At 39.9% G+C, this 16956-nt stretch overlaps 1 protein-coding gene across 2 annotated transcripts in view; it reads right to left on the reverse strand.

The window, feature by feature from the left end:
* The window catches only part of PDE8B (phosphodiesterase 8B), an 88513-nt gene that overhangs the window by 44547 nt on the left and 27010 nt on the right, over nucleotides 1–16956 (reverse strand). Inside the window, exons 2-4 of one of the 2 annotated variants that reach the window (XM_076363237.1) lie at nucleotides 6918–6977; nucleotides 1880–2070; nucleotides 471–530 (exon numbers count right to left, since the gene is read on the reverse strand). In XM_076363237.1, coding sequence (XP_076219352.1) covers nucleotides 471–530; nucleotides 1880–2070; nucleotides 6918–6977 — 311 coding nt within the window. The remainder of the gene's footprint in view (nucleotides 1–470; nucleotides 531–1879; nucleotides 2071–6917; nucleotides 6978–16956) is intronic. The other variant, XM_076363238.1, reaches the window with a different exon arrangement.

Here is a 16956-nt window from a genome sequence, read left to right on the forward strand (position 1 = left end):
TCAGTAAGAATTCTACCTGAAAACATAGGGTATGAATTACTGAATAAGGATTTCAGGACAACATTCTGGTGAGTTTAGTACCAATGGGATTGAAGTGTACTCCATTACCCAGTTCCCTAATAACCACAGTGTGTTATTTGATCTAGTTATTTCTTTTAGAAAGTAATACACAGCTTTCTATTTCTTTTTCTTTTAGAAACCAACACATAGCTTTCTATTTTTTCTTAGTATTCAAGCCATTACATTATGATCCTCTGAAGGTGATAGGGTTAGTACTAGTCTGTATAAATGGAAAGTTATTAAATGCTTAAACAGGCCAGATAAAACATCACTAACCCATTTCAGGTAAAATAATATTAAACATAGTCTACGAGGCTTGCTAGTAAGATACTTTCTGTTATTGGATAACTATTATACATAACATTCTTATAAAGTAAAATAAAAATATTTCACAAAATAGTAATACTTACATGCGTGGAACCACAGCAAGTATTACAGTGTGTTCTGATGGTTTTGTGGCACGAATAGTCCTGAGGAAACAAAAATTTCTCAGTTACACCACATGCTTTCTCAACGTTACTCTGAGTATCTTCACAGACAATATAAATGAAAACCAGGACTAAAAGACACCATTGAGGCTAGAAAATAGGATATCACACTGCCAAAACCTACCTATCCCCACTCAGACAATCCATTTCCATTTTGCTACCAGATTCCTCAGATTTTGCTCACCGCAGTGAAGAGGCAAGAGCTCCAAAAACACAGGGCATGGACAGCAGCTCTTCAAATCCACTCTTATAGCCTAGCAAAGGTTTGCCCTGTTTACTTAGCTTATTTGGGGCAGACTGCCCTGAATGCATGGGATGAGAAAGGTCAGTCTATACAATGCATTTTCAATACCCATTAGCTAACTTAGACAAAACTGTCCACCACTTTTTCCCCGTATTTACCATTGTCCTTCTAGATATTGTAAAATTTTCTTTAGAGGGTGGGAAGTGCTTTTGGGGCATGCAAGTAAGAAAAGAGGGTATAGCAAATGTATATGATAGACTATCATTTATGAAATGCTGAGTAAGCAAAATTTTACCACTCTACATATTATTGAGAAACTGAAAAAAATATGACCAACTATCAGAAGAACATTCCATTCACCTTTTGCGGACTAAAGATATCTTTTTTCAATCATGTCACACTGTCCTGAATAAACAGGCTTTATATTTATTTGTTGGTCTTTTAGAAGAACTTCCATCAGCACATGTATTTGAGCTTTAAAATGCTCCTTGTCATAAACATAACAAATTTCAGCTCACAATGGACTGAGAAGCACAGTATGGTGTATGGTACAAAATGTATGCTTCAGCTGAAACAGTGTATTTTAGCAAAGAATCCCAATACTAAGTGCTTGCAACCTTAGAGCTGCTAAGACCGAGTCATATGGACCAGAAGAGTGATGTGAACTTTTGTGAAGAGCTGGCAGTGCCTGACCCACTGGACAAACAAACACATTCCTTTGAAGCCCTGCAGCTTCAGGCTTTGCTGCAGCAGACTTTGCTGCAGCAGACTTTGCTGCTTCTCCCAGGGAAGAAGCAGGCACAGAGGGCAGGGAATAATTTCACAACAGCTCTGGCTTATGCTCTGATAGAAGACCATGACCTAAAGAGATAATTCAACAGTTCAACTTTGCCAAAAGTATATTTTTCATATAGTTCTCCTCTTACAGATGTATGCAAACCTCCTGGCCTCAATCCCCAAACTTCTATTTTACTATAGTTTTGGGGATTCCCCCCCCCCCGCTAATTTTTGTTTTAGAAAATTAGAAGGTTTGGTTTTGTACAATATATTCTGAAGTTCAAGAGAAGCATAAGGTCCTTTAGGTTACCTGCAGATATCTTCTGCATCAAAATATCTGGAGTTCCTGTGATCTATAACAATTATTTCCTGGTGCTTATCAAGAAAACATTCAAGCGCTGACTCTGGAGTCCGGGCAATATTGCACCTGTATCCAGCTCTGTCACAAGCCCACCAGAAACCATCACTTTGGTTGTCTTCTTTTGCAAAGATCAGCAAAACCTGCAAAGCATGCAAAACAGTGTCAATACATTAAACATACAAAATAGTCCTCTGCGTGGTGCAAATCTTAACAGACACTTCTGCTATATGAAAGACTGAGTCTACTTTGAAAGTGGGAAGATTGAACTACAGACTGTAAAACAGCTGATGCAGTAGCACAACTTTCTTAATAGATGGAGTGATTATCAACAGATAGTCAACAGTTAACTGCGTAGGACTGATAGTTAGGACAAAACCAGCTGCCAGATGATGAGTCTCTTCTAACTCATGTTCAAATTCAATCAGCAGCCACCCAGAGTAGGTGGGTAGGTGATCAAACGTCATTGCCACTCTCATCAGGCCATCCTAGCTGCACACACTTTTAATTGTAATGAACTGTCTGAAATGCAACTGCCTTAATTATCGCTCTTCAGGGACAAACAATTAACATAACACAGTTTTATTCATTATTTCTCCTTTGATGTACAACAAAAGGGAGTTAACCCATATCCTTTCAAAACTGAAAGGAACAACAGACAAACAAGTATGAACAGGGCTGGATAGGGGAAAAAAACCTGATTCAAACATCACAATTTTTACCCAATAAATTGTCCCTAATTATGTAAATATAAAAGGTAGTTTCGACAACTTCAACTGAACACTTAAGGAACTGCTCACACAAGATCAGGTAGGATTAGGAGCTGTTCTAAAAATCAAACTCATGCTGTAGGAAGTCTGTTTGCTAACTGACACACAGAATATAGGCTGAAAACAGCTGTATTTGTGTGCTTCTGGTGTGAAAGAAAGAGTGTTTTTAGGAGAGAACATATTTTTCATCCTTGCCTTATAATACATACATTATCAGCATACAAATTACACAGCTAGGGACACAAGTCATGTAGAAAATCCCCTTCACAATTTGCACATATTTACCATAGCAACGGATCACTAATCATGCCACCCTGTGTGATAGATGAAGAAAAAGGTTTAGTGCAAATATGCTGTGAAAAAGAAAGGCCTGAAAAAGTCAAAAGTTTATCCACAGCTATTTAAATTGCACAGAAAGGTAGCAGCCAGAGAATAAAAGCAAAATCCTGTTCACTTCACAAATAAAAATCATCCCCTGACTTCACTGAAACAACCTGCCTGAGCAAAATATGCAAAATTTTGCCCAAAATGTCCATAAGAAAGGTCAATAACTTTTCATCTGTGTTGCTTCATGCAGCTGTGGTGTCACCACATGAAATTCAACAGTATCAGTCTAGAAGCTAGAAAAGGCAACCGGTACTTTTCTCTTATCTTGAGCTGCCTGGATTGTTGAATTCTAAACAATGAACAAATCAGTTAATGTTCTATGGCAGGACAACCAGTCAAGGTTTCATTAAACAGTGGAAGAAAATTATATGCTTGGAATTTCCATAAATGTTAAGAAATAACTTAAGAAGTTTCAATTTACTAGAAAGAGTAATTTTAATTGCAATTAACAATAAGCAGATTTGGGTTACTGACACTTAACATCCAAGGCAACTGTTGTCACTCTACTTAATCCCCGATTTTTTTCCGGCCATCAAAGTGTTGGAAAGCAGTGACGTGGTTGAGCTGCAGACTTTGTCTGTGGATACTTGGGTGAAGTCCCTACCTACTCTGATACAATCTTCTGTTCAGTTCCAACTGCTATTAGTTTTATTTTGTTCCTAGTTTGATGGGTACAATATGGTTCAGAAAACAGTTTTTTTGGGGGCACATTTTTTTTGATATGTTCCTTCTCTCAGCATTCCCAGTTTGGAAATAAAGAATTGCAAAATGCAATTGTTTACCAGCTGTAAAATAAGGGAGCTTAATTAAACCACCTGATCTCCCGCTGGCAGTGAATTATCAGTGTGTGAATCCTTCTGAGAATATTAACTTTAAAAGGCTTTTTAGAGTATTACTACGATGCTTTCTCATTAACATTTGTATGAAGCTTACTATAAACCATCAAAACCTAATGTAACTAGAAGTATATTGCAAGATACGCTCTCAAAGTCAAGATAAAAATATACCAATCCATATAAACAACACCGTCAAGGAAAAAGTTTAACTCAATATGTGTTTCTTGGCAAAAAAAAAAAAGTAGCTATTTTTTGGTGTATAATTTGTCAGTGCTACTGTAAAAAGATCATTTTACTCAGTGCTGCCCTGGTTTAGGAGCACCACGGACTGCTCCTGTGGAGATCTTTACACTTCTCAGTGATATATTGGAATTTTTACCATCTTTCTAAGTATTTGCTTTGCACAACTGTTGCATGTCTTGTTCCCAGTTTATCATACAAATACAGAAAATGGACAGAGATCTGCTTTAAAGAGCTCAAAATAAAACAAGAGACACCAGCCGAGTACAGACACACAGGGTACCACAATGAAACTGAGAAAATTACAAACTGCAACTTAAGAAGTAAAAATAAAGTTAGTTAATTATTCTTATTGTATTGTATCCCAGCAAGAGAGTTTTAAGGTGGAAAACACATAGTGGCTCTGAATTAAGTTAGGGAGGAGCTCTTGTTACACCGAAAATTGTCATGGGGGAACAGTAAAATGCTGTGCATCATCATGCTTCGTTTGCAGCTCAGCAGGGAAGATCACCATCATCAGAACAGAAATGGAGTTTGATGTCAATGCTGTGAAAGACGTGATGGCCAATGAATGTCCTAAGAGGTGAGAAAATGCAGCATCTGAATGGGGGACACATCCAAACCTTTATCAGCCCTGGTGAACACTTCTGCAAAAGGATAAGACAGTTTTTTTATGTGCATTAAAAGTTTATAAAAACCACCTTTCTCCTGTGTCCTCTGGAGAAAGTATATTTACATGTACTTTTATCATGGTCATTTCTAAGGTCTCAGAACAAAACCATACCTATTTGCAAGCCTTGGCACAAAATCGGGGCAGATGTGCAAGCTGCATGTTGGGAGGGCGTTTGGAGGGTTGGAGCTCGTAGGTTTGCTTTGGACTCTTCCCCTTGCCCCTTAAGGCCAGCAGCACCTGCGTCACGATCTAATACAAACCAAACCAGATTTGTCCTCCAATACAGATGGTCATAAAGTCCAGTAAGGAATCTATTAAATGCTTTATGGCAGGTCACAGTCACAAGTAAGGTGACCTCTCAGACAAAAAATATGGGCCATTTCAAGGTTGGCACAGGTGTCCCGTAACAGCATAAAACACGCACCAGAACATCGCTAAGAAAAGCCCTTGTGGTAATTGTTTTAACAAACTAAATTGACTTATCAGACAATTGTGAACATGATTAAGCACCCACAAATAGACATTTAAAATGTAATATTCAGTAGCTGTTTGCACTGCACAGAGAAACAGGTAAATCCATTGTCAAGGTGGAATAAAAGATTAACACACCTTTTTTTAAATGCGTGGATGTGTGCAATACTTGCCAAATTAGCTGAGGTAATGTGGCTTGTTCCACAAACAAAGGAGATGGGTTTACATAAAGTGTTTTCCCTTCACTGCAAATAAGTTAGTGTATGGCAGTGTCTTTATGGAAAACTCTTCTGTTAATGGTTTTACTTAAGGTCTGCTTTGTGCTTTACTTGAGGTCTTCCGTGGTAGCACCATAGATTCTCAATTGTGTAATGTAGGGACAAAATAACATCCACACTTGACAAGATACCAAGAATAATGTCAAACACTTTTAAAAACAACAAAAAAATCCCCCACTTGCCCTTCTTATAGGAAAAATCTTCACTTATAACAGCTAACACTGGTACTACGGTATTTTGGCAAATCCAGTTTCTACAAAGTAAAATCCTGACATAAGCACTGAGAGTATTTGTATTTGTTAAATATCTGCTTGACCATCTTTCTGAAGATGATCACAGTCTAAAGAAAATTTTTCTGTGAAGAGTTCCACACTTTTATGTTGAAATTCCTTGCAAAACCAAAGACTGGTCTACTGCTGAAGCCACTGTTCCACAGTGTTATTATAACATAAACAAATAGTTTCATCGGATCAAGCCATCATTAAGACTGCATGTTTAATACAGAAATAAAAATGTAAAGCTTTATGATGCATATACACATTATTTATTTTCCTTGAGAATAGTATTTCTTCCACATGTAGGTTTTTCCTCTCATAGCCAGATATGGGGGAAAAAAAACCAAACCCAAAACAGAAAAGGTGACTGGTGACTAAATGTCTCTGTATTTTACAGAGTTAAATGACCCAAAACGTTAATTCAAATGAATGCCGTATCACTAGAGCAATGTCAGAGACTAAGATAATTTAATTTCCTATCATCTGAGAGCTCTAACACCCACTATAAGCTAAAAAAGTGATGCTTGGCATCTGTTTACTGGCAGAGGAACAAAATGTACAGAAACAGAAGCAAGTACGGGTGAGAGCTGCTGCTCCTTAAGCCAAAGTTCAACTTGTCTTGTTGGAAGTGGTGTGATTTCTTGGATTGGTGACCTGTAAAAGCACAGTTCTCTGTCCTGTTGTGCAAAACCCAGCAAAACTCTCCAGGCACCTAAACTTTGTAATGGAGCTCTCTGCTTTGGTATATCAGAACCGAACAGTTTCTAACATCCAGAGAGGCAGCTCTTTCCCCTGCTAATGCACATACACTCCTTTTGACAGGGCATATAAAAGGAATGATCTGATGTTAATGGAAACCTAAGCACCTCGTTTACCAAGTTAATTTACTTGCAGATCTCTTCTCAAGCAATCAGATAAACCAAAACACCAATTACCCATCTTGCAGTCCTTGTACAAGTAAAATGAAAGTATTATACCTAACTATAGGGGTTGAACCTTAAAATTTCTTCACCCATTAACACTGAATTGACTGTATCAAGAAACTGAAAGAGCATCTTACCTGAATTGGATCTTGTGTCAGTCTCATGGGCCCAATTTGCACTTCTGTAGTTGAAGCCTGCTGAAGAAGAGTAATACAGATATTTTTTTCTGGTCTGGTTCTTAACAAGAAAGCATTTGACGTGCAAGAATGAAAGATCAAACAGAACCATGAAAGACTCAAAGGCAGGCAGGCATATAACTAACAGCCTTCATTTAGTTGTTTTGAAGTGTATCTTTTATGAACATGTTTTACCAAACTCCTGATTTTGTTCTATTTGCCTCTAAGTTAAAAATTGTAGGGTTTTACATAAGGAAACAAGAAACACCACTTCGTTTCCCCTCTTTCACCAGCAGAGTACCTTGGTTACACAGAAGGACTTGTATTTTGCTTAAGACTACAGAGAGCTATTTTTTCTGGCCAAAAATTGCCTTATTCATTTGAATGTAATACAGAACTTGTATTAAGGGTCTTGTGACGTATATTCAATAATAATATTTTAATGGGTTCGGTTAGAAAAAAAGTGACTTTTCAGACTAGAGAACTTGTTTGGATTACAGATTTAAAATTGTTTTCCAGAACCATAACCTTTAGTTTGCAGGAAAAAACATTGCTACCATGTGAGCCATCTCATTTTCAGAAGACATGAGAGCACATAATAATTTAAAGCTATTACAAGAAAGCCAGCAGACATTGGCTGTGGCTGCTTTGTTGCCATATTTCCTAGGAGTTGGACTACCTTAATACTTTTTGTGTCTTGATACATTTCAATACACTTCTCCTGTACACTACTGATTTGTTTCACTTCAGACCATTAGCTACAGAAGGTTGTTAAGCAACTGAACAATACCTATGTCCTCCCACAGATGCATGTACTCAAGGAAAGGTCTCTGAACCTTAAAATATTGTTCCTCTCATGTGTATGGAGGATTATTTACAAGTTAGCAATCTCCAAAAGGGCAAATTCTCTGCTTTCCTGGTACCAGTTACCCCAGGTGCCTGGTGTAGGTGAGTTAAAGCAGTCTCCCGGCAAGACATGTAATTTGAACAAAACCCTAATTGTAGGCAGATTCCCAGGACTGTTCCCTGACACACAGGAACCCTGGAGCCTTATTTCTGCAGCATTTTGCTCTGCGGTGCTTGTTAGTTTGAGCCTTTTGTCCAGGTATTACCTTACTCTTAAATTTAGTATTTTTCAAAGGAATGTGTATAAACATTCAAAATGGATGAAGTTACCAGTATTCAACTTTTTTCCTTAGAGAATACAATACCGTACTAAGTATTAACAGCCTTGCCTGCATGTGAGACAGTGATATTATGTATAGCTACAACTGACACGTTGGACTTTCATGCACCACTGAGCATCAATTCTTCTCAGCCCAACAACATACGTCAGAAGGTGGTAACAGGCAGTACCCCAAAAGATTAAACTACAAAGCTTGCCACTGTTTTCCAAAGCAAAAAATGCCCCCAATATAAGTGTAGTTAACCTCTCCTTTTCTCACACAAAAGCTTCACTTCCCACTTGAGCTCCTGCCATAACAGAATGTAACTTAATGCCAGTAAGGATATCAGAATAGAAATGAAAGTTAGCACCCATCATCAACCATGAGTTATGAGTAAGGTTAGAGAAACAGTTCCCTGAAAGCTCCCAGCCCCTTTTTCCCCCACCAAAAAAGAAAAACAGCACATTCACACTCCAATGGTATTATATAGGAAACTCTTAAATGTATTTTTTATCACTATTCACTTTGATTTAAAAAACCAAAAAGTTTTAAACTTGCCTCATTAGATGAATCTGTAAGAATACACAACAGACTTGGGTCAGTATCAGTGCAAAAACTTCTTTTTTTTACAATGCACAGCTCCGACTGTCTCAGAATGTATTGATCAAGAGCCTGGGATCCTTCACAAAAGACAGTTAGGACACAGGGACTTATTTTATTATCCATTTATTAATGCTACTAGGGAACTGGCATTGTAAATGAATGCCTTCCATTTTTCTACCACTTCAGAGGACATCCAGATTTACTTACTCTGTTTTGTCCAAGAAGGAATAACTGTGTCTACGGCATAGATCGATGCAGACAAGTCTATCGATCCCTTTACAGAGATTCCTTTATAGGGTAGCCACTGGTCTTAGCCAAGGTATTTTAAACCACCACCAACAAAAAAATCCACACAGCTGTGACTCAGGGTTTCTCTCCCTGCTGCTTCTGTGTCAGTGTCATGAATAGAACATACCTGAATAGAAGGACCTAAAAATCAGGGTCTCTCTCTTCCCCCCTCCCAGTTTCAGGGTGTTCCTGCCTTTGCTAACAGTAGGAAAGCTTCATGAGGATTAGAAAATCTGAGAGACCCGATGTAGGTAAACTTGACCCTGTCCTGCTCTGCGCAGACATGATAGGGTCAGAACCACACAGCGATGCAGAAAAGGTGCTGCTATATCTGAAATATTGCCATGTATAACCTTGAAGTCCCCAGGTTGCTCACCTTCATTGCTTATACAATGCATGGAAACAGATGGGACCCTCAAATTAAGACTAATAATGACTCTGAGCATAGGAAGGATTAATAAACCTTCTAATCAGATACAGCAAAAAGTATGTCTGAAATCCTCCTTCCTGGACTTGGAGTTCTGAGTTTCGTTTTACAAGCTGAATCAGTCCTTTGGATTTATATGCCCACATTGCTCTGGGTACAAGTGACTGTCTCAGTTTTCTCTTTCAAAACACAGCTAGAGGAGGCAGCAAAAATAATGACATGAGTGCCTGGCATTCACAAACATCCTACAGATCTCTCCTTGGCCTGAAGGAACTAATTCCACATCTTCCTAACTCCCAGAAGAATCTGACCATGTGGATGTCGCATATTAGTGATACCACGACCATACCTCTGCTCATTTCCTGACTTAAGTGAATATCTCATAGCTGATGATTTCCAATTTAAATAAATCTCTCATTATTGGATTGACTGTCAGGAAGGACTGCTAATAGATCTGCAACCTAAATCAATTAGTACAGTAGCTCATGACAAACTTTTCTGGTAAAACATGTGGAGACAAGCCTGGTTCCAAAGAGGTCAGTGAGAGAACCCCTGATTTCAGTGAGCAGGGAAACAGACACAGGGCTGGAAGCAAAGAAATCATAAATAAACTAACCATCTGGGAATAACAAAAGCTTAAAAACAGTGAAGAAATTTTTGTTTTAACATTTTAAACTCTCCAATATTATTTCCAGTATCATTCTAACCTCCTAGGCAATCTCCACAGGAATCAGCTATTAATCAAAGAATTAAAGACAAAGTCAATGGTACTTTCTTAAATCCTATGTTCTTATGTAAATCACTGATCATCAATTACCTTACTATCATAGCAGTACCATTAAGCAAAATGTACTTACCACTTCATTAAAGGTCCACACTTTTAAATCACCAATACAAAAGTCTTTACCCCCCAATATGCCTGCAGACTTACAGCCCCTGCAGTTTATGAATTATCAAAAATTAGTAACACAACCACTGTAAAAATAATCACTAATTAGTACAGCAAAATCTTCTTGAATAATTCTTCATTGCTCCAGAGCAACAACAGCAACTAGAGCCAACCAAGCATCGAAGCAAAGGTGTTGGTGAGTTCAGCCTCCTGGAAAGGCTCAGGATGGATGTGCCAGTTGAGAACCATCGCACAGATGCCAAGGTCCCTATGGACACCCTTTTGCCCTGAAGGGGCCTTCCCCCTACCCACTCTGTCTTCTTTCCTCTTTAGTCACTCCCACACTGACACATCACTCACCTTTGTAGTATGTTCTCAGACCCCTGTCCCTTTGGTTTTATAAGCAGGTAACAGAACTCTCTCTTCAACCCAGCTCTCACTGCACTGCTGCATTCCCCCGGCTCCATCCCCCCAGCTTTGCTAGGGCTCATTTGCATTTGTCTCCAGCTCACCTTTCCCCACCTACACCGCTGGTTAGGGTTGACACCTCAGCCCATCCTTTGGCTATTACCATTTCCATATTCGATTATACCACTATTTTCAACTTCAAATCCCTTCCTTTTTTTTCTTGGCCAAACTGCAGTCCTGAAAAGGATTACAACCATGCGTGACCTCAACACTGGTCTTAGCCTTGCTTGAATTCCCTTATGAGGCACAGGGCCCACAGCTGTTCTCCAGCATCCTTGGCCTGGAACTGGTGTCCTGATACAACACACCTGACCAGGGTGTCCAGCTCCTCTTCCACTGTTCAGCAACGTTACACCCCTCTCCCTTCCCCTCTCCCCTCTCCCCTCTCCCCTCTCCCCTCTCCCCTTCCCCTTTCCCTTCCCCTTCCCCTCTCCTCTCCTCTCCTCCCCTCTCCTCTCCTCCCCTCTCCTCCCCTCTTTCTTAGCAGAACTATATCCTAATCTTTCTCCTCTTCTTTTACTGTTTTATAATTTCTGGTCCATTGAACTCCCATCCACTGGCATTTTTCTATAGTTTAACACTCAGCCACTTTTTCTCCGTTTGGGGTGTCCCCATGCTTCTTTGCCAGCTTCAAGTGTTACAGGGAATATCACTTGACCTGTTGTTGTGGTTTAACCCGGCAGGCAGCTAAACACCACACAGCTGTTTGCTCACTCCACCCCCCGCCCAGTGGGATGGGAGAGAAAATCGGGAAAAAAAAAAGTAAAATTTGTGGGTTGAGATAGACAGTTGAATGGGACAGAAAAGGAAGGGAAAATAATAATAATAATAATTATAGTAATGATGATAAAAGAATATACAAAGTAAGTGATGCACAATGCAATTGCCCCCCACCCGCCGACCGATGCCCAGCCAGTTCCCGAGCAGCGGTCACTGCCCCCCAGCCAACTCCCCCAGTTTATATATTGAGCATGACGTCACATGGTATGGAACAGCCCTTTGGCCAGTTTGGGTCAGCTGTCCTGGCTGTGCCCCCTCCCAGCTTCTTGCTGGCAGGGCATGAGAAGCTGAAAAGTCCTTGGCTAGAGTAAGCACTACTTCGCAACAACTAAAACATCGGTGTGTTATCAACGTTATTCTCGTACTAAATCCAAAACACAGCACTGTACCAGCTACTAGGAAGGAAATTAACTCTATCCCAGCCGAAACCAGGACACCTGTGTAGCAATTTGTGTGTATTAAAGAAGGGACAGGTTTACAGGAGAAAAATGAAGAGCTCTTTTCACAAAGACGCCACCTCTGACTCAAGAAGCCCCTAAATGATAAGCTGGCAAAGGCTGGGAGAATAAATAGGACAGATCACCACATGCTGCTCCTGCTGGAGACTTGGTGCTGAGCTAAATGGCTTTTGGCCTGACCCCTGTGGCTTTTCCAGACACCATCCTTGCCTGATTCATTCATTTGCCCAGCTGCCTCCGTTCGTCCTCTCCACCCACCAATACAGCTACTCTCCCAACTCTCTTTCAGGGAGCACCGCTCTCTGCCACCTCTGTTGTCAAGTTCTGTTTTCTTTATTCTCCCCTTGCTGTGGCTTCCAGTTGACTTGTTCTTCTGCTTTCCCAGCTGCTCATACCCTGCATTTCCCTGGCTCTGACTAGAGAGCTGCCAACTCACTCTGCTCCACAAGCTGTTCCCCTCATGCCAGCCAGCTGCCACTTTTCGAAGGAGTCCAGAGGAGCATTAAATAGTTGGATTGCTCAACTCTAAGGTTAATGTAAGGTCATGCTATTTTATTAGCTGAAAATAATTATCAAACATACATACCATTTAGAAGAAATAAGGCTTCATCGTCATTGACTTAGCCATTGCAAACTCTGGAAGCATCCATAACTGAAGCCTGACCCATCAGTTACACAGGAACTGGTGAAAAAAATGCATATGCATTTTGAAGAGCTAGCCTATTCACAACATGTGTGACATAAGCTTTGTTTAAGTCACAAATATTTTCCAAAACAGCAAGTATGAACTTCCCATGGAGTTTTTGGAACCAAGAGGCCAGGACCACTGTAGACCCTCAATGCATCAATAACCTTTACACAGGCTTCCACTTGTGGTAACACCATGGAAATAACTGGCTGTATGCCGTCTACTGCTAAGACCACAAAATTATCTAGGCTTCAGTTTCAGCCTAAGATGACTCTCATGCCTTTCCTTCCTTAGCTATTTTGAACTCAGGTTCTCTTCACACTGCAGTCAAAGAGAAGTCTCTAAATCCTCCTCCATGCCCCCATCAGCTGCCTTTCACACCACTGACACTTCATTCTTTGAAATTTAGTCTGACGTTGGCTATCAGAAATCTCCTTTCTACTTCTCTTTTCACCCCTTCAGAAGGTCCTCTATAGAATATTCTCTAATTCTAGCAAAGATCTCAGGTTGTTTTTCCCTCCACATGTATCACTGTGGGGAGCGTGCCTTAGAAATACTGACCTAAAGGCCCATTTAGGGGAATAGGAAACCTAGATTTTCTTCTGGTTTTTTTCTTCTTTTTCTTGATCACAAGAAACAAATGATTTGCTCCAAAAACACAGCTCCCATGGGGACTTGCATCTATACCACTCTACTCCAGACCTCTTTTCGCTTTTGACAACAGAAATCTCAGCTTTTCTCTATGCATGTGTCTAGCTGTCATTTCAGGTAAGCCCCCCTTCCAAATCTGTGTCTCCCCCATCAACCTCTATCTGCAACCTTCTCTCAGTCACTGTGAGTACTGCCACCAACCTTCTTCTGCTCATACCCACAATCTGTAAGTCATCATCCACTTGAGCTTCTCTTAAGTCCTCCCACCCTGGCTCTTTCTAAATCTTGCTCATTCTATGTTATCTATAAAATGTGGCCTTTCCTTCTCAACCACCGGCAGTCTTTTCATCCAGCTCTCTTATGTTGCCTGCAGATTATTACAGCATCCTTCTCTTTAGCTGTGACATAGGAAAACTTGCCAAGCTTACATTCAACTTGTGGAAGGACGCAGAAGCCACAGACAAAGTCTTCTCTGCAGATGAAAGCAACAAAGAAAACAAAATAAAAAGGCTGCAGACAAACCTGTCTTCTCTCTGAAGACCTTTCCCAGCCTATTTCTTACCCCTATGTGAATTATCCCCACTCCCTTTGCCTGGGATGTCAGGCTGTGCAGCCTGGCTGTTGAGTTTTCAAGTTTCCAGGTTTTCATGATCTCTGCATTTTTGCAATGCTGACAAACAACAACAAAAAGTAACCCCAAAAGCCACGCCCCCAAATGTTTAGATGGTTTGTAGATATCATGGTGGCACTCTTACAATACTGTCTCACTCCTCTCATCTGTGCCCCTCTTAACAACTCCATCAACAGTTACAGGCTACCCTGTCAAAGGCAGCAATGCTATTTCCAGTTTGTGTTGTACAGCCCTTCCACAGTGGTGTCCTGGGCTTTTAAACAATACTCATGGTTGTGGTTTTTTTGCTTTGTTGAAAAGCATACACACCCAGGGCCAGCATATGCAAAAAAAGCTAGTACTTGCAACATTTTTATCATTTTATTCTTTCAAATAGTATCTGCATATTTGGATCCTTGACTAAAATTTATTATCTCACTTTATGATTTTTCTGCCCAAGGAAATGTTAATGAAATTTCTACCTTAAATAAAAGCAAAAAAAGGACAAAAACAACATCCACACATATTCTGCATAAAGCATTAGAGTACAAAATTTTTTAAAAATAGGATGGAAAGTGCAACCAAATTTTTTTCAGGATATTGATATATTAAAAGTACAGCCCTGAATTTTTATAAACCTTGCAAAAAAGTAGTATTTTCCATCATTTTCAGGAATCAGGAATTTACTACTGTAGAAAATACAATCAGAAGCAAGCCCTACTTAAAGGAAATTGGAATGTTTTGAAAATGATCTCCTCTCTTCTCCATAATTATACAACTCCAGATTGAGGCAAGTGGTATCTGACTGTTTGGAATTTAGGTCTTCTTGTTTTGCAAAGCTTTCAGTTACATTTCAGAATGCTTTCTGTTTTTAAGAAAGTGTTATTTAAAATGTGGCACCTCAAATAAGTTAATGCTATGAAAAACCCGAAATCAAACAGCATACTCCACAAAGAAGATTATTAAACAGTTTCACTACAAAACTCTAAGATAAGTATAGTTTTTTTCCTTGATATATTAAGTTAGCACTCATTTAGGAGGTCTGCGATATATTTGCACCTTAGTTTTAACTCATGCAGTGTAGCATTTCCCCAATCTAATGATTTAATCACTTAAAGCTTGTCTATACATAAGGAAAATTTTACTGTGTAGTTTTGAGTGTACTCTTCCCATATGTATAAGCAAAATTCATCGCCCATAATGGATTCTCCTCTTCCAGATACTATTTGTGATTTTGTTGACAAGTAACAAACCTCAAAATTCCCTTGGGGAAAAAAAGTCTTTTACTTATGTAGCTATCACACATACAGCTACTCAACTGGGCCAAATCCTCAGCTCAGGACAACACACACAGAGGCACGTAGCACGAAAACACTACATATACAGGCAATAAACTGGACCCAAATCCACAAAGACACGTAGGTTTGGCAGGTTCTGTTGTACTTTCATGCACCTAGCTCAAGGGTAGAGTTCACAAACCTGCAACTGGTTCTTCTGCTTCCCAAAAACAAGCAGAATTGGGATGAGGCCCTCTCAATGCCTCCAGTTAAATTTATGTCACTGCACACAAGGGAATTGAAAATCTGAGAGGCAGAAAGTCAAGGGAAGAAGAACCTTCCCTTCCATGACCACCCTCACCTCTGGGCAATGAAGTCAGGCTCCTGTTGCATACTTTCTCCCTCACCCATGACCCTTGCACTCCTTTTTGCATTGACCTGTGCCTGAAAAGGAGCCTTAAGCACTATCTAACTTCCTTTCCCACCTCCCTCTTGCCCACCAATCTTGCCTTCAGCTGGTGGGGGAGCACTCACCTGGGAGAGAAGCGTTTGAAACCAAACTTGGCTGGGCATAGGCTATCATATAGCAGATGCACCAGCCCACTGCTGTCCCTGCGTTTCCCATGTGCTCTGAGAATACTAGCCTGACTGGGTCCTTCAGGAGACCTGCCACAGAAATGTCTCTGGCTGTGAATTCCACATATTCTTCAGTGTGAAGTATGTGCCAAGACCACATATCTTAGTAGAGCTAAGATTGGCAGCAGTTCTAGAGATAAGCAGAAGTCCTCATAAAAACTTGAAAGGCCAAGGATCAAATGGCTAAAGTTGAATTTCTGTGAATTACGCAGTTGGTAACATATTGGATGCTTAAGTTATTTTTTGAGTTTGGTTCTCGGACTCTGCTCCTACAACTGCTTCTGCGCAAAGCTGTGAAGATCTGTCTGCTCATAGTCAGCTTCGGGAACAGATGTTAAGATTTCTATCTTTCTTCCTTCATCATCATTCTACTCTACATAGTTTCCTGGCTTGTGTTTCAAATAAGAAATCAGAGAAGTAAGTATTTGAAAGCACAGATTTGTTTCTTCTCTGTTTCTCACTCCTTTTCCCCCCTGCAACATAATTCATCTATTTTTAAGCAATTACAGACAGTACTGATAGTATAATCTTGCTGTTTCAATCTAAAATCAGTAGTAAGGGAAGAAAAGCAAACCAATGGGATGCAGGTAAACCTCTGAAAGACGTGGGGAAGAGAGAGTGGAACAAAGGGCAGCTAGCACAAGCAGGTCACAAAAATTGGATCATCCTTAATAGAAAAAGAATTGAGAAAGACAAAATGTACCAGTCTCAAGTTGCTAGCAATTTTAGGCAACCTCCTGAACGAGCAAGCTAACTCCTGTAAAATAATTCTGTGAACTCTCACATAACAAATGTGTGCCTGATATAAAATGATAACTGAAGCAAGAATATTATGTTAGGACTTTTTGAATTCTGTTCACATTTTGGTAGCAGCTTTCTTACAAATACATTGTCATAATAGGAAGTAGAACAATCAAGTAGAAAAGACACTAGTTTAGCCATTATTTTGTTAAATTTGGCATACAAATTACCATTGTCGATCCGTCCTCAATTCTACTCACAGCAGCAGGTGCTTTGAGACCTGTCAAGGGAAGATAGGCTACAAAAACCCCACAATGC

The sequence above is a fragment of the Aptenodytes patagonicus genome, chromosome Z, assembly GCF_965638725.1.
Source record: "Aptenodytes patagonicus chromosome Z, bAptPat1.pri.cur, whole genome shotgun sequence".
In the NCBI taxonomy this organism is placed as follows: domain Eukaryota; kingdom Metazoa; phylum Chordata; class Aves; order Sphenisciformes; family Spheniscidae; genus Aptenodytes; species Aptenodytes patagonicus.